The 26,074-nt window shown below is 42.1% G+C and overlaps 1 protein-coding gene across 1 annotated transcript in view; it reads right to left on the bottom strand.

Annotated features, from left to right (window-relative positions):
• Window positions 1-2,078: 2,078 nt before the first annotated feature.
• The window catches only part of LOC117471490 (zinc finger protein 609-like), a 76,928-nt gene continuing 52,932 nt past the window's right edge, over window positions 2,079-26,074 (bottom strand). The window contains 8 exon segments of the mRNA XM_034116554.1: window positions 2,079-5,273; window positions 6,529-6,607; window positions 6,848-7,228; window positions 8,194-8,563; window positions 8,676-9,718; window positions 9,721-11,120; window positions 13,002-13,089; window positions 23,930-24,155. Of these exon segments, the coding sequence (XP_033972445.1) occupies window positions 6,534-6,607; window positions 6,848-7,228; window positions 8,194-8,563; window positions 8,676-9,718; window positions 9,721-11,120; window positions 13,002-13,089; window positions 23,930-24,155 (3,582 nt within the window). The 3' untranslated portion in view covers window positions 2,079-5,273; window positions 6,529-6,533.

Genomic DNA, 26,074 nt, shown 5'->3' with positions numbered 1-26,074 from the left:
GTAAAGTTTGTTTACGTTTGAGTGCAGCTGGAGAGAGAGGACAGTTTGACAGCTGGTCGAACACTCTGCTGGGGTTGCAACAAATCATTTTGGTTTTCTTTCCATTACGGTAATTGCTCAGTCCCTAAATTGTCATAAATTAGTGAGAAATGCTCTCTGCAGTTTCCCAAGGCTTAAGGCAATCTTGAAATGGCTTTACGTTTATTTTAGCAATACATCTGCAATGATTAGTTGTCAACTATTCAATAAATCACAAACTATTTTGCTAATCAATTTATCGGTTTGACTCAACATTTTCTGATACTATAGTTACTTAAATGTTAGTTTTCAATGTTCATCATCTTGGGCTTTGGAAACTTTGTTTTGTCTCCCAATTTTCTGACATTTTATAGACCACACAACTATTTGAGTACTCGCTAAACTGATCTACAGATTAATCCAAAATAATTGTTAGTTTCAGCCACACTGATCAACAGTCCAAAATGTTTTGATACTAAGAAAAATGGGAGCAAAGCTTTTGCAAGCAAATGATTGGCATTTTTTCATGACAATTGATTCAAAGACATGTAAAAACGTTGAATAAATTCTGCTGGCACGCACCATAAGTACGCACATGCATTAAACTCAAGGTTCTCTGTAGAGTGATGTGCTCCTGTAGTGCTACAGTGCGCTGCTCCTCTGATCAACAGGTGGGGGGAACACACTAAGTTATGCTGCAATACACCAGAAACAGCAGGCGTCAAGCTAGTAAACATAGATGATAACTATCTAAGACAGGGGTGTCCAAACTATGGCCCGGGGCCATTTTTTATTGGCCCACAGCTAATTCTAAAAGTATAATGGAATATGGCCCACACATGAAGCTTGTGCTTTTCTTTCATTTCACTTCTTAAATATATGAACATATATTACACAGTATTCATTGTTGTTATGTCCGTGTTAATAAGCCCTATTTTCAAATAAATTCATTCAATTAAAGTCAAAAAACAACAAATCTTAGTTGATAAAAAAAAAGCCCAATAACTTATTTGCATAACACTCTTTAATAACTGTGTAATATATACCTGGCTGCTAAATCCTTAGAACTGTTACAAGATGTGTATTTTGTAAATTGTGTAACTTTAAATGTTTTATCATAACTTAGTACTTTTTAATGCATGTAACATATGTAACATTAAGCTGTCTGTGGCTCTTTTTTCTGCTGTAACTACGTACATTTCCCCTCTGTGGGACTAATAAAGGTATTCTGATTCTGACTCTGGAAGTATACCTTTTATACAGGGCTGTGAGGGGAGAGCAACAGCTTCTGTTTTAATAAGGAATGAGCTGCCAAGACATTTTGTAACAAAATAAATGAAACTTTATAGAAAACTGTGTTAATAATGAATTTGCCTACATTGATTGATTTCGCTAACTTATAACTTCACTTATGAGACAATATACCTGACCTCTAGTGAAGGGCCCAGCCCTTCTTAGATCTTTATGTATGTGGCCCTCAGTGAAAAAAGTGTGGACACCCCTAATCTAAGATTTAAATACGTTTCCAAACTTGAATTTGCAGTTTTATGAAGAATGAAATGCACTAGACACGTTTGTTGGAAAGGACACAATACAGCATTGAAGAGAAGCTTTTCTCTGCAGCAGATGACGCACATATCATTCTGCAGAGTCATTCGGTGGAGTAACAGCAGTTAAATTAAATGTCATGTATGTTGTGTTGAAACAATCCTGCTCTAGAACAGGAAGCTGGTCAGCAGTGAAACTACAGTACAGCTGAGGCTTACTGCGTCTCCTTTAGACACTGCTCTCCTGTGGCCAGAACACTCAGTGCAGTTTCATCTCATGTCAACAGATTGTGTGGCCAACGGGTTACCCTTAATTAAAAACATTTAAGTAAAGATAATGATCTATTTATACTTATATTGTAAAATAAAGTATTCTGTAAAGATAAATGATTGGTTCCTAGTGCCTGTGATCTTGTATTTTCAAGCGTAAACATTACTTAGGAGATATCACACGGACAAACATAGTAGTTACAGTATTATCTTATTTCCACAGCATCCACAGAGCCAAGGCAATTGAGCAGTTCCCAGGACAGATCGTCTCATAAAAAGATTTATTTTTTTCCAGCCCAAATTTACAAAGGCAAGTTACAGAGTATTGTATAAAAAAGAACCATGGTAATGTACACTTTACACAAACTCCTGAAGGGAGGGAGAAAGGAGGTGAGGGTGAAGAGTTCTGAATTTCTCACATAGAAAGAAAATGAAGACATTGTAAACATCCTTGCAAGCACCAGAACCGGCACTCTGGGGGAGGGGGAGGGGGAGGGGGGGCTGTGTGACAGTAGGTGGGTCAGGAAAAGGACAAAAGAGCAAGTGTCTCTGTGTTTTCACAGAAGAATGTTCAACTAGGCACCAATTGAGACAACTGCTGGCCAATAAATATACTCTTCACCATGAAACAAATACAGTCCTGCAAAATACAAGAGCCAAGCACTTTCCAATATGTTGATAGCAAACATTACTTTTCTGGCTTTTCATACACTTCAGTATATATGATTTCACTGGGCTTTGCTTACTACTGAGATAACATTACTACTCTCAGAGAGAGGACAAATGCACTTGTCACAACCATTGTCTGATAAAACTATATGTACTGTATGCAGTCTGCTGGTACTAAAACCCACAGACTTGAATGACAACATCACAGCTGCCTAGATCACCCTTACAGATTAAGTACAAGTCATACACCACCACATTCAGCTTTTTCATATCAGCCATTCTTCTTGAAATGCACAAAAATTCTAAAAATAAACCATCTTGCAAATTTCCTTGGGATGAGAAACTGGCAACTTATTGAATGGGAATGTCCGTGAACCTCAAAACGAATTGCTGCAGTTTCATAATGATCAGAAGGATCTCGACAACCATCCAACTTCAGAGGGTGTTAACTGGGAATAACTGGCTGCTTGTGGACTTGATCACATACAGTGTTCAAAGAAAAAAAGAATTACAACAAAGGGAACCTTAAAGTGTAGAAACCCAAATCAATAAAATTATATTTAATGACAACACGGTCAATATTACACTCATAAAGCAGGAACGTAAAGACTGTTCACGACCCACGACAGCATGGTGTGGCATAAAACCTCTAACAAGTCCCTATCCTGAGCCAATTTGCCATTTATGAATGAAACCACTACAGCAGCACATCTAGCTCAAAACCAAAAATGTGCTTTTTTCCCCTCACCCATAAACAAAAGCCCTCTCAAATCAATGCAAATAGCATCTGGATTGAATTTCACTTACAACCCCTGAGGTACAAGAGAACTATAATTTAAAGCCAAGAGGGTCCTCGGGTAGAACGAGCCTTTTTGACTGTTGCTCTTTCTGCAGATGTCATGTGAATTTACTGAGGGGAGCCACCAGTTACAGATCCGAAGGAAAGCCGAGAGCAACGTGCTTCCTCTCAGTTGAACTTTGAGCCTTCCTTCTTCACTCCTATGTGCATGATCAAGGTCCCTATTTCACTGGTATTTACCATGCTTGTTTTTGTTCCAAGTTTTGTAACGGTCTGTTGGCTGCATCGGATTGGTTCATGTAACAGGTACAGGGGTTTTTGGGAGTCATTTCATGCATGTGTGTTTAATGTGCCAGCACGTTGACCTAACAGCACAGGCAGAAGCTGTTTGTCTGAGGTATCAGACTCATCAGCCCAGGTAATACAAAGCTAGTCGCTAGTAAGTAACCCATGCTAACTGTCTGAAGTCAAAGTGTTACAGTGAAGCCACACGAGCAAGAGAAGCACCAGGAGATATTTGCGCCCTTTTGACAGTGAACAACAGCCTGAAAATTAGACTGGTGGACCATTTTGTTTTCACAAAATCTGTCGGTTTGAGTTGCTATCGAATCGCTTTAAAATATCTGAGATGTGGACAGTGACTCAGGTCTGGATCCAGTCTGACTGCAGGCTGCATGTTGGGATGAGTGTGTGAACCAAGCTTGTGATGTGTTGAAATACTAGAAAGTGAATAAAAACGTAAAAGGGCAGCATGACTACCAAAGCTGAGACATCTCAGAAACGATGATCTGAGCACATGGTGTGCTGTGAAGGCTGGAGGCTATTGAACAACAGTTGGGTGCTGGGATAAATATAAACATTAATGCACATCAAAGTAGGCTTTAAGTCTATATTACAGCAGAAAAATACATGTGTTGAGTGAAATTTCACATTTTTTCTTTTTTAAGAACAATCAAACGTGACAAGCTAAATGAAGCACAATCGTACAGTTTAAACCCCAACAAGTGGCCAGGTGCAGTGACGATAACGCCCCGTGAATTCTTCACTTGCTAATATGGCTTCACTGTTTGAGCAAAACAGATGTGACCCTTTCATTATAAGGAATAACAGGACTCATACCAGCATCAGACACATTCAAGGATGAACACAATGATATGGAGTAGAAGTGAAGCATTACCCAGAAAAGAAAACATGAATAGTGTTTATTCTCCATTGAGGTGTGTGCGGTCCCTTCGCAAAAACATGACGACATCATCCCTGAAACAAGAACTGAGGCTTCAAAGAGGATGGGAATCGACAATGTTGATGGGAAAATGAAATGAAATTCTCAGGCTCTCAAGTCTCTGAAGAAAGCAGCTGTTGCCATATTCCCTCTCGCCCACGAAATATAGCCGAACATTTGTCAAGTTAAGGATATACTGTTGTTTCACGGCATACAATAAGCCAGAGACAGAGAGGTGATTCATTTCAATATGATTCACTTTTTCTTTTCAGTCTTTTAATTTAGTTTGACTCCCCTTTTCCCATCAGCCACCCATCTCGTCATAAAGCCCCTGCCAGTTTCTTTCTGCGTGCGACCGAAAACGATACAGTCAAAGAAAGAAAAAAAGAGCTGTCTGGCAGTCCAATAGTCTCTTTTTGCATTGTATTTGTTGACAGTGCAAAGACTAGATAATCAGCGGTCAGGGTCGGTGTTTCCTCTGCGTGTTGAGGCAGAGTGATGGCTTTGAACCTGGGTTTTTATCAGTCTTGTTTTAGTCCAAGGTTTGGAAAAAATTGGGGTTGTTCACGAGGGGAGGACATAAAAAAAACAAAACGACAATCTGCATATCCTCAGGGCAGAAGAACTAAAAGATATAGATAGAAACACCATTCAACTGATGTCTAAGAGGGAACAGCGGGGGACTCTCTCCTCATGTGAGCCAGTCACATGAATCTTTGCAGGGTCGAGGTGTGACGGTCAGGTTTCCCTGTGGAGCAAACAGAGGAAGAACGTATTACACCAGGTCACGTCACAACATTCACATCAAATACAGAAACAAAACGCAGCATGTACAGTTTAACTTAAGCTGTATACACTACAATGCTTACGTATATTACAGTCTACTTCATTTTAGAGGGAACTTGTGTTCTTTCACTTAATACATTATTTGAGGACCCATATTTACTAGTAACTTGGTATATTAAGACTTTATGAACAAAATATATGATTATGTTAAAAAATACATTGCTTTTCTTATACACTCAACTGTATTTAAAATAATTTCTCCAACTTGGACAACTACAACTAGTAAACAGTGTTTACACATTTATGCCTAAATAATAGTAGTGCAATATTATACATACAAGTGCTCTAAAAGGGCCTGTTCCGACTACTGTTATTGTTGATACCTAAAGAACTTTTGTACTGATCATACTCCGATAGCTCTATTTAGGCAAAAGAAGAGACTTATTACTAGTTACGCAATATAGTTTTGTGTTACTTCTAAATAAAGGACTTCAAATAGGAATATTCCTTCCACCAGTAAAGGTGTGTTATTAGTTATGTGTTGACATGCAGCCTACACTCAAAAGCCGTATTGTTATGTACATCTACCTTAAACACAGTCTTTTACAGCCCTGCTATGAATTGCACTTTCATGAAGGTTATAATGTTCACATTTTTGAAGAAGAGTTACTTTTAACAATAGAAGCACCTCCATCGCCTTCATTTCAATACAGTTTAACATAACCACAAATGTCTTCCTCAAATTGACTAAAGGTTGAATCAACACCAAGCGCTGCCACTAGATGGCGGTGCAGGCTGCTCTGGTTTGGCGTGTTGGCGGGCTCATTGCACGTCTCTATTATCAACACTATGATCCACTTGTCCTCAGAGGACCTACTTAGGATGGAGAGCCGTGAGCTAAATGCTGCACTGCATATTCTACAAGATTGCAGCAGTGCTGATGGTTTTGTTTGGCCATGATTTGTTTTTTCTTACAAGTTGCTGCCTGTGAGACTGTGAGCATTGAGCAGGGTGTTCTTTAAACTTCAAATAACATAAACCAAGGACAAAGAAATAAACTGCTTTATCTTCAATGCTAGCACTCGTAGCCTTACTATTTGTAACTATAGAGAAGCAAGATGTCTTGTCTGCAAACACTGCTCTCAGCTGTGTATACATAGCCTTGTGTTTGTTTCACAATCAGTCTTTTGCCCGCTCTCTAACTAATGGGGTCTTACCGTTCTCACCTCCGTGGGGGTGGGTAGAGAGAGGGGGTTGCTGCTTGTTGGCTGGCAACAATAGCTGCTGAGGAGAGACCTACAGTGAATCGGAAAATGTATGGCTATCAGTGATTCGTCCTATTTAGGTTGTGAATTTAGATTGCTGCTTGGTCATCTGCTTTAATTAAACAGTCAGCACATACTTTCACTCAATATTCTGGACTGTGGGCCTTTTGTATTTAATTAGATGGCATAAATCTACTCTGCATATATGGTACCTTAAGAATAACATTTAATGTAGTGAATCCACTCTCAAGCATTGAGCTGAATGACTCACCTGTGGCGTATGATAGGTCGTATTGCCCCGAGAGTAGGGGGTACCCCAGGTGGTGGTGGGAGGGCATGATGCGCTGGGAGGGCGAGGAGCGGGGTCGGTCTACGTCTCTTTCTCTTTCCCTCTCGCGCTCCCTTTCCCGATCTCTCTCTCCTCCGGCGCCTCGGTCCTGCTCCCGCTCCCTCTCATGGGGCGGCTTGTCACCGACTGTGGGGGATTTGCTCTTGTATTGGCTGGCGTGCTGATGCAGGATATCCAGGGCTTTGGAGTCCACGGCCGTTTTGGTGACTGTTGGGCTAGCGCGAGATTTGTCGCCGCCTTCCTCAGCTCCGGCCATTTTACTGCCATATGGAGAAAACGGGTAGCCTCCAGGAAGGTACGAACCTGAGAGTAATCAAAAAGATTGATTAGAATTAGGTTGATGTGGAATCAGATGTGACTATTGATGATTGATTGCTATTCATTAATGCTCACATCAATCAAGTTGAACAGTCAACACAATTGATTTCAGGTCACTAACCAGACCATTTTGACTTCTAGACAAAATTGTCACATTGTCCACCTTTATCGAGTTATTTCCAGTTTCCAATTCGAGCTTATTTTCTCTACACATATTTTCACAATTTCGAAAATTAAGAAAACACTGGAAGTATTTCAATGTGTTTGACTGCAATGACAAAATATAGCAGTTTCATTTCACTTACAGAAGAAAAATGTATGGTCAGAACATTTCTGAATGTAAACCATCAATAGTACAGTGTGAATAAAGGGTTACACAATTCTTGAACACGTGTGAAATATACTTTGCACTACCCCCCAGTATGAATGCCTGCATTTCCCCCCTAATAATTGTAATCCTGCACATATAATAATCCTATTTAGAGCCATAAAACCTCATTGACTCAACTTATCTAACTTGCATACACACTTCACCCGGAGCTCGCTGTGTTTTGCCTCCATCGAGCTCCGCCAAATAATCACAATTATTTCCTGCTGTTTAACATTTTCACAACAAAAAAAACAGCAATTTCTGGTAACAACACAAACATTGCTGCGAATTCCAAATTCAGTTCTTTCTGAATAAAATCACAAATACTTGACCAGAGGTGTTGCTTAGACCGGTACACACAGCTTTGATGGACAATGTAAAGCTGCACTAACAAATCCTTAGAGCCAGCGTGTTTTCAAAAAGTAATGCAAGCTAAAAACAACACACCTTCAATTATTTAAACCATGTTGACTTGGTTGCCTTTTCATAACTGTACAGTCAAACGAATAGACTTGCTATCCAAAGCAATAGAACTGCATACTGAATATTATTTTCACTAGGAGTTAATCTTATGTCATACCTGGGTAATTCTGCATCATGACCGAGGGCATGCCCCTGTATCCAGGGTGGTTGGGGTCATAGCCTTGTCCATAGGGGTAACCGTGCATGTAGGGCATGTAGCCCTGGTGCTGTGCTAGTGGTGATGAGAACTGCATGTGGGGATTAGAACGAGAGTCTTTGTTCATGGCCCGGTGGTCCTCAGAAGGGACTCTAGGATCACTGCCCTCTTTGCCTTCCTCCTTGGGCCCACTTTGACTGTCCTTGGGCCTGGGTCTTTCATCCTTTACTTTGCGGTCACGTTCCCGTTCTCTGTCCCTTTCATCTTTCCATCGAGGTTGCTGTTGCTGCTGTTCGTCTTCTGATTGGGGTTTCTGGCCCTCGGGGTACTGCTGAAAGACGGTACAAGTCAGCACACATTCTGAATCTACATATTGAAATACAACTAGAATATCAGATGTACAAACATAGATTCTAACACTGATATCATAGATTGTTGTTTACCTGTCTGTACCACATGGCCTGCTCCGTCCCTGCCTGACCTCTGTGCTCCAGTGTTGGCTTGGAGTCTTCCTTTCCATGGGGTCCTCCCTCAGACAGCTTCATCTTTAGCCCCTCAGCTTGCTGGGACTTTGGGTCCTCCGTCTTTATGCTCCCCAGGGATTTAGAGGAGGGGTCAGAGGGCGAGTCCCTGGATTTGCTCGAGGGCTGCGGCGTCTTTCCAAGGTCTGGCTGACTCGGGGCTTTGGAAAGGCTTGGCGGCATCGGGCTCTTTTGTTTCCACTCCTCCTTCATGGAGGCTTCCCGTTCCTTTATGGCTATGTCCGACTTCTTCTCGGCACGATGCTGTTCAGCCATTTGTCGCTGCCGCTCATCGTACTGTTGCCGGTATGCTGGGTTGGTGTTCATCAAGTGGTTATGGTAGGCTTGATCAGGGTGGTATGCATATGGAGGGACATACGCATACTGGTTGTAGTAAAGAGGTTGCATGTACATGTTAGATCGCTGTTGGATGACTGAGGGCTGCTGTTGTTGTTGTTGTTGTTGCTGCTGCTGCTGTTGCTGTTGCTGCTGCTGCTGTTGCTGCTGCTGCTGTTGTTGTTGTTGCTGCTGCTGCTGCTGCTGTTGCTGCTGCTGCTGTTGTTGTCGCTGCTGCTGTTCCTGCTGCTGCTGCAGTTGTTGTTGTTGTTGCTGTTGTTGCGGCTGGCCAGAGGCACTGTCAGTTTTGTGGTCTTCATGAACCTCAACTTTGACTTTGACCTCACCTTGCTCCTGGTCCTCTTCCCTTTTGATCTTAATCTGACCTTCAGCTGCTGGTGTACCTGGAGTGGGCGCACCGGGACTGGGGTTAACGTAATTGGGTGAGTAGTACGCGTCGTACCCGGGATAGTATGGGGACTCTTTGCTGGGCGCCGGGTTTGGAAAAAGTGCTTTTTTGACACTTTCCCTGACAGCTTGTTCCTCTGTCCTAACTTTGACACCTTCTAGTTTCCCCTCACCATCCTCACCAGCATCTGAAATGTCTGAATAGGCTGGGCTATTAGTTTGACTGAAGAGTTGTCGGCACCATTCTGGCTCCCAGGGTTTATTGGCGTGAGAGGCTGTGGCATCCCACTGCCATCTATCCGACTGGCTACACCAATTGATGGGCTGGGGGCATTGTCAGAAAAACTGTAAATTTTATCAGCCTCAGCCTTAATACTGGCCAAGCGACTCTGATGAAGATCTGAGGAACCATTGAGCAGTCCTTCCCCCTTAATTCCTAGTTCAGAGGCATCAGTGTATTGAAGCTTTCCTTCCTCTAGCTTACCTCCCTTTCCAGGAGGCTTGGGGCTGTCAGGCTCCTTCGCGCCATCCTTTTTCTTTTTCTTTTTCTTGTCTTTGGAGCTACTTGAGGCAGGATCTCCAATGACAGCAGGTTTAGGCTGTGTCCCCTTCATTTGGGGACTCTTAGGAACCCCTTGTATAATTGGGGTAAGCACCGGGGAAGAATTTGGGTTTCCAGGAGGAAAAGGGTACATCTGCTGCGGTGCTGTCGCGCCAGGGCCAACAGGCCGTGGTGACTTCATGTTTTTCTGAGCCAGTTTATCAGCTTTTGTGCCAGCCTTTTTAGACTTCTTATCATCTATACCATCATTACTGGCCTCATCAGTGAGGCATGGCCCATCTTCACAGCCGTCCATTGGGACACCTCCTGTTTCTGGATCTGTCTCAGCCATTTTCTTTTTATTCTGCTTTGAACCAAACTTGCCCGGAGATGGGGAAGGACTTTGAGCATCAAAGTTCCTGCCTTTAGGAGTTACTGAACGTGCCGGAGACAAGCATCCTTTCTGCGAGATGGATGCTCCATTACAGTTCCCTGGCTCAGGATGGAGAGTCGAGTCTTCTCCATACTCGCTGTCTCCATCTATTTCCAACTTTATGTCATCATCATTGTGGGCACGGGCTTGGTGGTACTTGAGACCATTGATGTGCTTGTACTTCTTGTTGCAGTTAGGGTGTGGGCAATCAATTAGAACTGGAGAGGGGCAACTGCGATCGAGGGGAGGTGGAAGTGGCTCAGTCTTAATAGAAGGAATAGGGAGTCCTGTGGGACCCACCCCTCCACTGTTGGAGTTGGTCCGCATACGTTTGTTGCCTTTGGTGTCCTCTGAGCTGGAATTGGGTTCCATGTCCGAGGCCGGTTTGGTCTTACGTTTACCAGTTGAGGAAGGACTGGCCTTGATGTCCTCTGTGTTGCTGTTAGGGGGTGTGCGGCGCTCTGATGGCGTCTGGCTGCCCCTGCGGCCCTTGCTGTTGGAAGCAGCACGCGTCTTGTTGTTGGTGGTGCCCTTGTTGTCAGAAGAGTTGCTGTTCTCGTTGATAGGGGTGTTGCTATTCGGTCTCATTCGCTTACCCCGACCACGGCCATTCCTCATCTCTAGATCGCTTGAAGGGGATTCACAAAACCTGCATAGTAGAACAATCACGTATAAGAATCAGTGACCTCACAGTATCAATGGTTGTTATCAATAAAACTCAGGTTCTGAGATTATAAATCTGACCACGCAATTATTCTTAAATTACAATGTCATGTAAAGGGATTCTTTGTTGAATACATTTGTACATGGAAGGTCCAGGTGTGGCTATTTTTTGGCAACTATTATTCTCTCTAAAGGCCCTTAAACATACCTAATTGAAAACATAATTGTTCAGCCTATTCAAGACATATGCTCAAATTCAAGAATTTAGGCTTCTATGCTTTGCCTTCCTTTAATTTATCAGGATGTTAGTCTTTATTTTCCCTTGGAAACGTGCTTCAACTGCTATTTACTTTATTGGTTGTTCATTTTATATGCTGCAATTACACATTGCCTCATAGGAAATGTAGGAAACCGAAATGATGATAGTAATACCAATAAAGACAATACTTGGGGATTAAAGTCCTTTTTGGCAAGAACAGACAAAACCGCAATGATAACAAAATATGTAAACCTTTGTTCTTTCCCTTTTCTCTGATAAAATACCAATCTGGTATTTTGTGCACTGAGTGGGTATGCACATTAAACAAAGCCACACGACAAATCAAAAGCATGTAAACATAATTTGAAAAAGACATCAGTAAACATTCTAGCTGCTTTGTTATCAAAACATAGTCATTACAATTCTTAAAATAGCAGTTTGGCCTTATCGCTCCATAACAGTAATGTAATTATATTTTTTGCACAGCAGTGAAGGTTAGCAATCTGTGACAACGAGAGGCGCTGGGCTGGAATGACTCACTGCTTCCTCTACAAGTCTCTCCTAACAATTTCAACCCCAGCAGGGAATGTGAATACATCCGTAGTCTGGCAGAGGTAGAAGAATTTAGACTCATTACAAGCCAAAGTTTATATTCAGTCCACTGAAAGCCTTCTGAATTATTCATGGTGTGTCCCTAATGTAGTTGTGCTACAAACTATAAGACTATCTCAGTGCAAATACAGCCCAGCAAACCTCACTTACTGAACATTACTGTGATATACAGTGATACATTAGTGTGGTACAGCCTCATCTTGTTTTCCATTAGCGCTGCTTTAATCTTGATTTTCTTTTTTCCTGCACTTAACCATGCATTTCAAATATAGATTTATATTTACATTTAGATTATGTACAGGTTCTCTAAATCAAAGCAAGTGCTTGGCAATGTATTTCACACAACCTGTTTATTTTGCATAACAATAGCGAATACCCAGAAATTACAAATACCTTAAGGTACCGCCTACATAACACTGATCTAAAAAAATGCAGCCTTAGAAAGAGAATGTTTTACAGTGTCAAGGAAAAGCTATTAGTCCAATAATTGGATTCTGCAATCTGGCTTGTTAGAGTAGCTTTCTATTTCCACTACTTCCTCCTGGGACGTCAGCCGCTTGCCAATGAATCCTGATTCCACAGACTTCAGATAAAGGCTAACATGTACTTGCAAGGTCCAGCTGTACACAAGCAAGTTTGGGCATTAAGCCGTATATCCTTGAGCTGATGCTACTCCAGCAGATTCATATCACAGAGAATATGAAAAGGTTAAGAGACCAAGTACAGCTTGGCTAGAGAGACTGCATCAATGATTCATGGAAACCATGACTTTTTTTCCTTGACATTTACAACTAACATCTGTGACTGTAAATTCTTTGTGAAGTGCAGATACAATGCTGAATCAGTGTGTGTGTAGCTTCCGTTTTAACAACTCCAAACAAATGAAGCCCTATTAATAGAAATGCAGTTCAAATGAAGAATGTTTAAATGTTATTATTTAAATACACACTGTTTTCTCCAGTTCAAACAGAAACCAGACATGGACATGCTTCTTACCTGGGGGGTGCCCAGTCATGCCGTGTGCAGTCCAACAGAGTGCCCACATATGTCTTATTCCTCCAGGTAACATTGACCACCAGCATGCCTGTGAGACAAGGAGAAAGAAGTGTTAATGACAATTATGGAAAACACACAACACAGAATGTTTCACGTTGAGATGCATAATGTAACCGTCTTTAATATGTGAGCAAAAAGAGAATCCTGGCTGCTGCATTAATGTGTTGATCTTTGCTAAAGGGTGTCACATGCAAGACAGTTACACAAGTCAAAGATCGTTTTTTAAACTGCTTTACACAGTAAAGCTGTAGGGGCAAGACTGACTGATATCTTCTAAATGACTTGGAACAGACTCCACTGCAGTCAGTATAGTAAAACCTTTATAAGATACTGGCAGAAGGTCCCACTAAGAGCGATCACACTAAGGTAACCGGGGAATATTCACTGAACATCCTTTCCATTTAAAATAAGCCATCTCACAGCGCGAGAGATTTCCCTGAAGGAGAATTACTTGGAGGCAAATACTTTTTTTCCATTCCTCTATCTCCCTTTCCAGCTGAGAAATGTACCACCTTGGGGAGAAGTTGCATCTACTAAAACAGCTTCTTACAAACAAATAAACACACAAACAAGCTCCTGGGTTAAACCGATTCAACGTGAACTGTTCAGTTTGACAGAATGTAACTGAGTGTGCAATAAAAGATCCTTGACTTCACTGGTATTGGTGCAATCTGTCACACTTTGAAGCTTCTGTGTGGCCATTTGGCTAGTGTGAATGTGGGTGCACTCGGTGAGAGTTACACACCACAACCTGCGCCGAGTGTGAAACCTGACCTCTTATTTGAAATCTAAAATTAGTTCAAAAGATCATACAACTCTCAGTTTTTTTCTCTTAAGACACCAAATACTGTTCATCTGAAGGCAGTTTGCTATTTGTAGTAAAGAAATAAAAAGTACAGAAGCTTAAACCCTTCTTTTACATTTGTTAAACATTAAACATCAGTTAAAAATAATTGATGTTATTGCACAAAGTCGGCAGAGTGCTGGAGGAAGATTGGTGCTAATTTCTAGTTTTCACACGTCCATACAAAAGTAATTCATCAACCAAAGCAACTTCAGAGGATTAGGAGCAACTGCCGAGCACAAAAACATTGTATTGCTCCCACCATCCCCCCCACTCCCCAGTGGTGACCTCAGCATGCCACTTCAGCACTGCAGAGAAACTGGAGGCTGCAGTGAGCTAACTTATCTAATGGCACAGGAATGCTGGCTGGCAACTTCCGCCCTCGGAGCATTTTATTAGCTTAGGAAACCTCTTGCTCACCCCATTTTCCCTCTCTCCTTCACCTTCACTTCCTCTTTTCAATGGCATAACCATCCCTGGCTTACAATATTTTTTCCCCTCCCACACACAAGTCACAGTTCAGACCTCATTTTTCTCTTGCTGCCTCTGGCATAAAGCGGCGAGTGTATAAGGCATTTATATATGTTTACAGGAACCTGCTGACACTTGGCCACAAGTCTCTTCCTTCACTCTATGGCCTGAAAACATGGTCGAGGCTAGATCCAACTGCAAATGTCGTTCAGGAGAGGTCCTCAAGTTCAGATTTCTGTCACATTAAAAGAACACAGACCTTTTCTTAAACGCCTTCAACAGACCGCTCCCCCCTAAGCTCTTCGAACACTCCAAGACAAAATGGCTCTGGCAGCTGGTTGTGGCAGGATGTAAATCAAGGCAGGGCAAATGAATGAGTAGTCTTTCATGATGTGCAGGATATAGTCTGCCCTTCTTTCTCATGCGAGAGGGTTTAGAAATTATACCACGAGTTGTCTGTAACGATTTAAAATTAACATTAGCGTTGACAATGGAGGAGCATGAATTGTTGCCGGTACCAATTTAAGTGTTTTAATTGAATAGTTCAACAATTTGAAAGTCTTGAGAATGAAAACATTTAAACCCCTACCATTGTTTGACCTTTGGAGAGAAGCAGTCATTTAAAAACGCTTAATTATAACATTACATTTCTTTAAATATACATAGTATTTTTTGAATGAGTTTGTGATAATATTATAACCTCAATAAATGAAATTAATTTGTAAATATAAAAAAAAAATGTACTTGAAATACAGTAATCAAAGTTGGTATTTGAACAAATTATGACTGATACTAGCTGTTGGTCATTTTAAAGAATGTATAGCTTGACACATCAAGATTTCTATGATTTTCAGTAATTTTTCCCACAGATTTACGTCAACTGAATAAAGCCGAATGCTGATTATCTCCGAAACTATCTTCAATCCAATGCAAAGGTTTTCTTAAACAGGACTCAGGTCTGACGCTTGTCTCGTATATCAAAGATTTCACAATCCTGTTCTTAAGAAATCGCGTGATGTATTTGGCTGTTGGATAGGGATCACTGCCCTGTGGGAACATCATTCTATGTATTGAGTTCTCCTTGAGAAGTCCCCTGTATTTCCCTCTACTACAACTCCCAGGTGACTGCCGCTGAAGAGCAGACCTCAGTGTAGCAAAAACTAGGGCTTTATAAACGTGAAATATGAATTAGTGCAATAATCAAATGGGCGTCAATCTGACTGAGCATTTACACTCTTAATAAACCGTTCAAGTGCTATCAGTGGCAATAGGTGAGTCAATACGTTAATCATTAGAAAGTAACCCTATAACATGTCTCTACTATATTTGGATAAATGTGTAAATAAATGTACTGAATATGGCAGCCATGGACATACACATCCACCATCACAGGCTACAGCAGTGGTTCTCAAACTTTTTCTGTCAGGCCCCCCCTTTGGAGAAAAAAAAAAGTCGGGCCCCCCCAACACAAATAGTCAGGCTCAGTGGCGGCGCCAGAGATTTATTTTGGGGGTGCTGTGGGGTAGCTTGACGTTTCATAGAGGGTGCTCAAACATTTAGGGTTTCCCATTAATGTACCGGTCGCTACAGTGGAATGTTCTACTGCAACACTCCCCACGCATATACACAATGTACCCGCAACTGTTACAATGAAGGCTCGATAATCAGCTCGCCACATATAGGTGTAAGCAGGGGTAAAGTGCTATTTTTACAAGTGGGGAGTGGACCTAAAGGCCCTGACACACCAGGCCGAAATCGGCCGTTTTCGTTAGTCGGACAACGAAGCGTGCCCTGTCGCCCAAACTCAATTTGGTGTGTCCCGCACCGTCGGCCGTGACACGCCTTATTTCATACCTGTTTTTCATTTATTCTCTTATTTTTTTATAACTATAATGATCATATAAACGTGTGCCTCGGAAATAATTGTTTACATTAATGGTGACCAAAACGTTTGAGACCCACTGAGATAACTTAGAATAAAGTTAGGACTCTCCTCCACTTTGTTGTTGAAAAAAACTCCTTATATCCGTTAGCGTAGCTCGCTAGCACCAGAAGCTAACAACAACGATCTCCGGTACCGGTACCGGTGCGCTCTCTCTCTCTCTCTCTCGCTCGCGCACAGCACACAAAATGGCTCGTTCCACACACACACAGAGCCGAGCTTTAATGAAACACAGAGACCCAGACGTACTAGTACTGTACTGTATCATATTATTTTAGAATCAATAATTTTTCAAATTATGATATATTTTTTTTTAAATATATATATATATTTTTAATAACCATTTTTCCTCCTGGTCCCTGTCACGCCTCTGCGCCCCCCACTTTGAGAACCACTGGGCTACAGAAAGACCTATTGCTCAATTTTCAATTAATCAATTTCTTTGCTTCAAGGTCTGAATCCTATACAAGCCTTTTTGTGGGCTGTGAATGAGTATTTTCCTAAGAGGGGGGTCCTTCTGGCCACCCTCCCGTGTTGAAGCCAAGCAGCTCTGTAATCCTGTCAGAGCGGGCCTTGGCTTCTGGGTCGCCTCAGATCTCTGCCTCGGCAACACTCAGTGTGAATGCTAATAAACTAGTTTCTCAAATGTTATCTGGGACATATCAAGGATATTTAAAGAAAGGTTGATGCATCTTAAACCAAATGGGAATGGTGCTAAAAACTACCAACAAGAAATGGTGGCAACACTTCATGTTTGAACGATTTGTAATAAGTAGGCAATCTAAATGTATGCTTCTGAAAGCTTTCATTGAGTTATCCTGTCCTATTCGCCAACCATGGCAGGAGTGAAAATGATTTTTACTTCTGCTATTCAATTTCTTAGCCACACAGCCAGCCTCTATATTAGTAGAAAGAACGACGGACACTTCAAAATCATTTTACATCATTATTGCAACACTGCCATTTCCACTTGATTCCCTCCTTAAGATAATTAGAGATAATTATTATTTCTGGTCAGGGTGAAGTAGAACAATCAGCTCTACCCTCGTGCTTACACTAGACATACTTTTTCTAAATCTAAAATGTAGCTGATTACATTTTGTTTTCATTAAGCAACTTATTCATCATTATTGTGTTGATATTGACTTGTTAAACAATGAATTGATACATTAATTGTACATCCATTGGTCTAATTGGAAAACAGTAGGTTGTGGTTGTGTTACAAATCTTTAATGACCGTCATAGCTAACGAAAAACTTGCTTCTCAAAGTATCCCATTTTGACTCCCTGTAATATTTCACATAATTTACAACATATTTCTTTACTTATTAATGTCTCTTAACTAGGTGGGTGAAAATCCATTGAAATTCTGGGCAATATCATAAAAATATGCTCATGGGAATGCCAAGAGATTAGGATTAGGTTTAAATGGTGAGTTCTGAAAGCCATTTCAATCCGCACACTTTCATCCTAGAAATAATGTTCAAGCTGTTTGGACAAAGATGTCAATGCAGAGTTTGTCCAAACATGGAAATCCCTTAACGAAAAAACCCAAACTAATTTCCCTGTGGCAGAGAGCAAATTATACACGAATCTGAGATGACTTTCCATGCATGATCATTTGTTTACACAGGGAAGTTGTAAGTCAGTGTTTGTGTGAGCCCCTCTTTACTTTGGGGGAGAAACAGAGTGATTTGGCACAATCCCAGTCGCCACCCTCCCCTCTTTGTCAGTCTTATTAGGGTCACTCCTGACAGCTGAGTGAAGCCAACATGACTGACAGGAATTGGCCTGCAATTTTACCACTCATTTCCTTTCAATGCTGTCGAACAACAAATGGCAGCCCTCTTTACGCACCAAACTCCACCACATGGATTACTTGAACAAGAGGGCAATGTGGGGGGACAAATTAAGTCAGGAGTAGGTTTGTCTGCTGCATGGGTGACTGCCCCCCCGCTCCCTCCTTAACACATTTCATTAGGTTGCAGTGGGGCCAGCAGATCGAGTCCTCTGCTGCTGGCGAGGGCCACGGGTTCACTGGCTGACCTCTGCTCTGCTTCAACTCAACAGGAATTCAGCGGGGTTAATGGCATTTTCACTGGCTGACCTTGTCAAAATGCCTTTGTTATCTTTGAGAGTTGGAGCTCACTTTGTAATTATTGGATGTGACATTATATTACTGTTATCAGAAAGACCAAATTAAAAGGTTTTTAGATTTTTCTTTAAATTTGTCTGACTCAAACAAGTCTTGATTAAAAAAAATGTGAACAATTACCACCACTCTTAATTATCGCAATTATCACCTCCTCTTGTACGCAGTCCAGTGCTTAAGTAATTATTGACAGCTAGCTCTTTTCACTTCCTCATTTTCTCTTCACTAAAAAGCACCACTCGTATCAAGGTTGCATGAAGACAAGAAAGTGAGAACAATGAGAAAAATAGTGTCAGTATTCATTAAGGGGAGAAGATAAAAGATAGCCGGGTACTGCCATGAGCAATAACTGTAACATTGATAAATGAAGCGGTTGAGCATTCAACTGTCTGAGCATGTTTCCAACAGTCCATTTTAAGAGTGTTTCTGCACTCGTGGTGCATAAAATGGAGCCAAGCTTGTCTGGTTGTGTCAGTGTCAGAATACAAAGTCCTAAAACTGACCTCATCTTAAATCCTGGGCAGACAGGAATTTAGGACAAATTGTAAGAGTCACTTTAAGCACTCAAGATGCTGGTGATAATGCGGTACTTTGAGAATTTCAAGTGTTCTGGTCATTTGCCAGTCATATTTAAAATGTCATCGTTTAGCTAAAAGGATTTAATTAACTGATTATTTGATTAACATATTAATCGAATGTAATGATTTAATAAAATTATCATTCAAGGTATTTTTTCTAATTAAAAATGAAATAGTTTCACACCTTAGTACTACGATAAAAGTTTACAAGTCACTGGAAAATTAAACAACTATTTGGTGCATGGTTTTATTTGGACTTTCAGATCATTTAACTGATCCCCATCTGAAAAGTTCAGGCTGCATTCCGGTTCATGAGAGGTAAAAGTGCAAAGTCACTCTCACTGACAAGAATAACAGTCTGAGAGAAGGTCAATTCTCTCATACCACTGAGAGGCAGAGGAGGGGAGCATTAGTATGCTTTCCACATCGTCGCAACATTATCAGCAGCATGCAGCAGTTTCTTCCTTAACAAATATAAATTCAGTAGTTTACAGTGGAAGTACACCACTGAACAGCAGCCATGCATGTAACTTCTCTATCGACCCAACATGCATTTATTACTGTAAATAATTTGCAGTGAGGCAAAGAGCAGTTTCCTTAAATGCCATCTGGGTAAATCTATAATCCCTCTGTCAAAACAAACCCTCTGGTGTTTTTCCTATAGGAGATGTTGCTCAGATTAAGAGACAGGTCTGCCAAAGGCGCATTACTCAAGAACTCGTTGACGTGTATATAGCAAACATGATATCTTATGACAACCACTGGCAAAGCCTACAATTCCTCCAGGCATATGATTTACGTTTCAAGACCATTTAAGTGCTTGAAAAAATGCAGTTGTCGGCCAATATGAATAGGAACCAAGTCTCAAGAGATTTTTGTTGTGAGACGCCATCTTGGAAACACCACCCGGGGGACTACATTTGTGACTAACAAGACAAGTTTCCACCCTAAAAGAATGTGAGTCATCTCTATCTAAAGTTCCTTACTGGGTATTATTTCAACCACATATTTTGGTAAATCTTTACAACATGGGATTTTTGCTTTTGTTTTGCTCGTGGAAATGGTCCACTTCCACTCTGTCAAAGTGAACACTGATGAGGGTTTGGATGGGTTTGGTAAGCTGGAAAGTAAACAAGGCTAAGCTAGTTCAAGAGTGTGGGCTAGAGAAAGAAAGGGGCGTATCACTTTTGTTCTCTTCTTTTCAGTGTGTCCTCTACTGTTAACAGAAGTTTGTGATTGATTTCTCACACCATCTTCTTCTTGCTCATTGGCCTGGCAGCGGGCTACAGGCTTTCCGAGAATGCTCACTCTTATTTCAAGGACAGTTTCTATAGCGGGTTCACGGAGAGCAGCCACCGCTCGCCTTTGTAAAAACATTTCAATGAGGCCACTGACAGGTGGTCTTCAAAAGAGCAAGGAAGCATAGCCGGCGAGTGAGTTAAAGAGCCAAGTGCTCTTTTCATACAATATTCCCCTTCTCCGCTCCCTGACAGGGTTGGAGAAAAAGAGAAAAACACAACACATCTCGCCAATGTTTATACAGGAATATCCGTTTCACACTGACCTCTTCTACTCGTATGCCAGACGGCGTTTCACTCCTGTGCTAAAGCCAATGCTTACAATGATGTAATACGTGTTGCTTAAATAATCCATGACACAAACATTCATCACAAACAGCCTGTTTTATTTATCTATTAAGGCGCCTAAGAAGCTGCAGGACCTGTTTTGGGGAATAGCCTGCTGTGTGCTGGAGGGTCGGGTAGTGTGAGGTGCGGTGGAGGGGGGGGTGCACACTGGCATTGAGCTGCAGTATTTGGCCAAAGGGGCCCTCTCTGTGTTCGCTCTGCCCTGGAGCAGGAGCCAAGGCATTCTGGGCTGCGGTTCAACAGCAATAAACTTCTCCAGCATTTTAGAGATGACATTTAGAGGTATCAGCATGCTAAGCCTGGGAGGGGTTGGCCCATCGCTCTGCAGACACGACCCTGGGAGCTGCCACTGCCTTGTCTGCGCTCAGGGGATTTGAGTCAGTGCCGGGCCTTAAAATACCACGTCAATGCCCTCCCCCCGCTTCTGTCTACGCTTCAATGGCCCCCAGGCTGACTAACTGACACAGACTCACTTCCCCACTCCTCATTTCATCCATGTATTACGCTCCTTCACAGGACTAAACCAATCAAATCAAAATGTTATTCTGTTATTCAGCAGTTCACATATACATTCAGTCTAGCCATTATCCATGACATGCCTGATACATCTGTGCTCATATTACAGGGGATGAAACATTGATTTGGTCTTATCAGACAAGATTCTTGTCAGTTCAGACCAAAGGTGCAGCTTCTGTGATCGTATTTGTTAGTTGTCGCTTGCTTCCTCCTCATCTGTTCCTTTCACAGGCATTTGGTGAGCCGGGTGAGGCACAGACAATTACTGGGAGCCTGTTGTTCATTTACTCCCACAAGGCCGAAAGGCGGAGGTGATGAAGCAGCTGTTGGTTGGCATGCTAAATGAAACGCGCGCACACACTGTGCATGCCTAAACAGCTCTGTATGAGACTTGTCATGCAGAGAAGTGGGGGACTGCTCAACTTCACTGCTAATCAGGATGCTTCTGCAATGTCTTTGGGGCCCTCTGTTTGTTACTCTTCCCTGGTACTCTGCCTGGATTCGCTTGATTTCCTCATTTGGTTCTCATTTGCTCAGTTGCACCACAATGACAGAAGTCTGCTCTCATAGGTCTCTAAGGGAGAAATGCAGAATGGCGGTGCAGTTCGAACTAAGCAGCATCTGGGTCTCTTTCATCCTAAAACTAGCCGGTGGGCTGTTAGGGTCCCGTACCATTCAAATGATGTAGGATGAACACTCAGCTTTGTGTTGTTTAATGCACTGTGCAAAATGTAATACAACTGAGGCTTTTGAGAAATGCCTCCTTAGAAACTCCGTACAGAGTCAATCTTGTATGTTTGGAGCACTGACACTGCATATGACTACTAAGAATGACAATTAAATATCTGGTTCAGGAACAGCACACAGTTATGGAAATATAAATGGCTACAGTGGAATTTGTCGACAATGAACAAGATGTGGTGTCGTCACTCTCAAAAAGACACATTGTGTGTATCTTTTTTTTAATGGAAAATAAAATAGACAAATAAGGGGCAACACCAAAATATTACATCTCAAATATTAGTCTTCATATTTTATCAGATGAAGTTTCAACCCGGCTGAGTCTACCTGATAGAGGTCTTTCTGAGATAAAAAAAAAAAACAGGCTTCAAAGAGATGGAAGTGGGTTAGATCCTGGAAACCCTTCTTTCCTCAACAGCTCAGATGGCCAAAACAATCTGTGCACTACACCTGCAGAGTGCGCCCCCCCCCTCATCCTTCAACACATACCTACCCTCACCACCATAACGCTTTTTAAAAGCACTCAAAAGCCCCCACCAGCCTCTACCCCACTGAGCCAGATAGAGTAGAATCAGAAGAAAACACAGCCCCATCAGGACAAACCACTACCTCTTTGAGCCAAAATAACAGCTTTAAAGGGTGAGTGCAGGCAAAGGACGGGGAAAGGGAAGGGGGCAGGACGAGGGGGGGAGGGTCAATCACTCAGTGGGAGGCAGAGAATGAGGGAGCACAAACATAGTACTGGTGTTGGCCCTGAGCCATGTTTGTGTCACTAACAGAAGTAGCCTTGTCTATCTCCCCCCCTGCCCCAACCCCCTGCCTTGCACTCGCTCTCCCAGTTTGCTTGGAAACAGAGTCAAGGGGTGACGGGCTGGATGCTTGGTAACAGAAAAAAGGGTTGCAATAGAGAGGAGGGAACAGGGGTGAAACTGACACAGCCTGGGGCTGGATCAAAAATCAAAAAAATAAAAGGGAAGGAGAGGGGGGGGGGGGGGGGGGGGGAGCGGGGAACTCAATAGCAGGGACTGTACTTGGGGAATGTTGATGAGGGACCTTTTTCTGTTTGGTTCCTCCAAGTGAACCAACAGGCAGCACTGTGGATGTGTGGGCGATTTGTACTCAGCATGCCCGCAGAGCCAGTGAGCGCGAGCTGCTTTGAAGATTAGGTGTATGCATTATTTCTCTTGCACGACAGAAAAGGAGGGCTGTTTTTTCAGACCCAGCAGAACCTGATAGTGCTAGCGATACATCTTAAAATTAAATCAGCTGAATGCGATTTCGATCAAAGGGAGGAAAACAGAGAAGGTCTAACATTTCACTCGGACTGCACTGCAGGAGAGGAGCCAACTCAATTCCCAAATGGCAGGCTTGCAAAAAAAAAGTGCTTTGTGTTATGAGGCATGTTGTTGCAGAGAGCAGATATCTCTGTGCAACAAACTCCCGTCTGCGTACTCCCGAGCAAAAAACAAATCAAGGCCACATAAGAACTGCCTGCCAACTACTATTCTTGTTGGCAATACTATGCAGCATGTGGGCTGTTAAAGCACGCATTAGTACCACCACCAGCTCCTGAGGCAGTCAGGGCATATCCAATTACATTTAAGCAGGCAAAATATGTAAGATAATGACAGCAAGATGAATATTCTTTTAAACGACTGAGGCTTTTCTAAAGCCTTATAAAACCAAAAATGTCTTCATGCAACCACTGGCTATATAAATAAAAGCACAAAACAAACAATCCCATATATGTATAGCTTGTTTCCTTTTAAATCCAAGACTTGTTTGTTGGAAGAGATCCACTACACAGTATGTGAAAGGAGAAGTCCATTCATGTCAGAATTGTGACTATGGATTAGCCCAACTAATCTATTTGTCAAAATCCACACTTTTCTCTCCTAATAGTTTGGTCATAATCAAGGACAGAGTTTCCCAAAGATTCCTACACTTATTAAACATGATGTTGAACCTTTAAACTTACCGTCTTCAGTTTCCTGCCACACAATGCCTTCGAGATTGACACTAGTACCGGGCTCACAGGGCCCCAAGCACTCAGGCTCAGTAGCCAGGGCCACATCGGTTGTGTTCACGGCCACCGAGCGTGTGCGCACCATTATCTGCTCACACGGCGAGGATATCTCACTGTTGCCAACTGTTGCCAGGAGGTGGAGGGGGGGAGGAGCTGGCGTGGAGACAGGAGATTCCATCTGTGAAGAAATAAGTGGGGGGTTGAGAGTGAGAAACACATGAGACACGTCAAAACCACTGTACAAACAGAGCAGATGTGAAGCCCAATGGAGGCCACAGTGAGAGAGGGTAGGGAAGTCATCCTGATAAGCTATAAAGAAAACGTGGTAATATACTTCTGTGTCTTTGCTCAACGTTAGAGGTGATTAGCAGGCAGGGGAGGCAGTGAGGGACATGTGAACTGCTTTGACCGCCATTACAGGAGGACAGAATTAGTTATGCAGGATTTGTCAAACAATCCCTCCCACAGCTTCCCTCCCTCGCACATCGCTGAGCAAGACCCGTGACACCAAATCATCTCCAAGGCTGATCACTCATTAATTCCCTCAACTACACAGCTAGTGGTGGTGAGGGAGCGGGCTGCTGAGGGTCAGTAATTGATTCCACCTGTTCTGACACACTGTGACAGCAATGAAGAGACACAGAGAAGCGAAAGCGAGAATGAAAAGGACAGTAGATGATGAAAGCAACTGAGGGGAAGCACACAAGAGACAACTGGAGGTGGAAAAGTGAGTAGGCGGGAAAGAGACGGAGAGAGAAAGACTAATGGTGATTAAAGGGCCGCAGTGACACCAGGCTTAGTGCTCTTCATCCAAGGCAGTCGACATTAAAGCGCTCCAAATCATTAGCACTGAACTGCAGGAGGAATGCCATGCTGCAGCCAACACCACACATTTATTAATTGGGCATAAACCACTCTGTGCTAGGGAAAAATGCTGCCAATGCTGGATCCAATTAGACTTAGAAGACACAACATTATTTGATTATAAGCTTGCATGCCTTTTAAAAAAAATGTTTTGAATGTACTTACTGTTCCAAACTGAGTATTATGTAGGGAACTAAAACTACTAATCCCAACATATATCCAAGTTACTGGGTAATTATCATCCATGCAAGAAGGGAAATGTTGGTTCACCTTTACTTCATGGTCCAAAGAGGATAGGTCCTACTGACTTTGATTGTCCCCTGACCTTTACGTCAACAGCAGGTCAACATTTTAGCTTATGTTTATCTCAGCATTTACCAGGTGGACATGTACACACTTTTCATTCATGGTTCCCAGAAAATGAATCATACATTTGTTCTGTATGTTTTCGACCCAATACCAGGAAAAGGAATGACATTTAGCATCAGCTGTTCTTAGAATTCAGCGTTTTTAGGGCTATATATAGTGACAAAGAAATCCCCAAGATACTTGTACTGCTTAATTTAGACTAGACCCAGATGAAGATTTGTTATGCCTTTTACTTGGCATGCATCCGGTGTGTTGGGGTTATATAATGATTGCAATCTTGCAAAACTGAGTCACACTTTGCAAGTCTTCGAAAGGCTTGCTATAATAACCTCCTAAATTCAAGGATAAGCTGTGCCAGGAGATGGATTAGAAAGAGTTGCATTTAAATAAAACACTTTAATACTGTTGTTTCCTTTTAAGATGTATGTTCTGCTTCTGAACAATACTTATAGATGGAACTCTAATTAATTGGATTATTTGAGATTAACAAAACGCTGTGATTAATCATGATATATAAAACAAATCATTTGACAGCAACACCTCCGTGAATTAGGCCGGGTGAGAAATTCCAGATCAGTGTCTGAGGGAGGAATCTGAATTTGTGATGAGTGCTTTGAAAACCAAACATCAGTCCCTGATGAAATGTAATATTAGCTCAAGACTTGTCACCACAGAAGCTTCATATTTCATGGTTTACAGAAATGAGCGTGGAGTGCCCATTTCCACTAGAGCTTGGAGGAAGAGCAAATTAATGTGTGCAGAGAGCGACAGAGAGTGAGGCCTAACGACATCCTAATCACCATGTGTCAGGGTTCTGATGCATGATGTGGCCAGGCTGCAGGCCGGCTGAGTGAATGAGACAGG

This window comes from Trematomus bernacchii, unplaced genomic scaffold, assembly GCF_902827165.1.
Source record: "Trematomus bernacchii unplaced genomic scaffold, fTreBer1.1, whole genome shotgun sequence".
NCBI lineage: Eukaryota > Metazoa > Chordata > Actinopteri > Perciformes > Nototheniidae > Trematomus > Trematomus bernacchii.
This window is presented reverse-complemented; position numbering and strand designations above follow the sequence as displayed.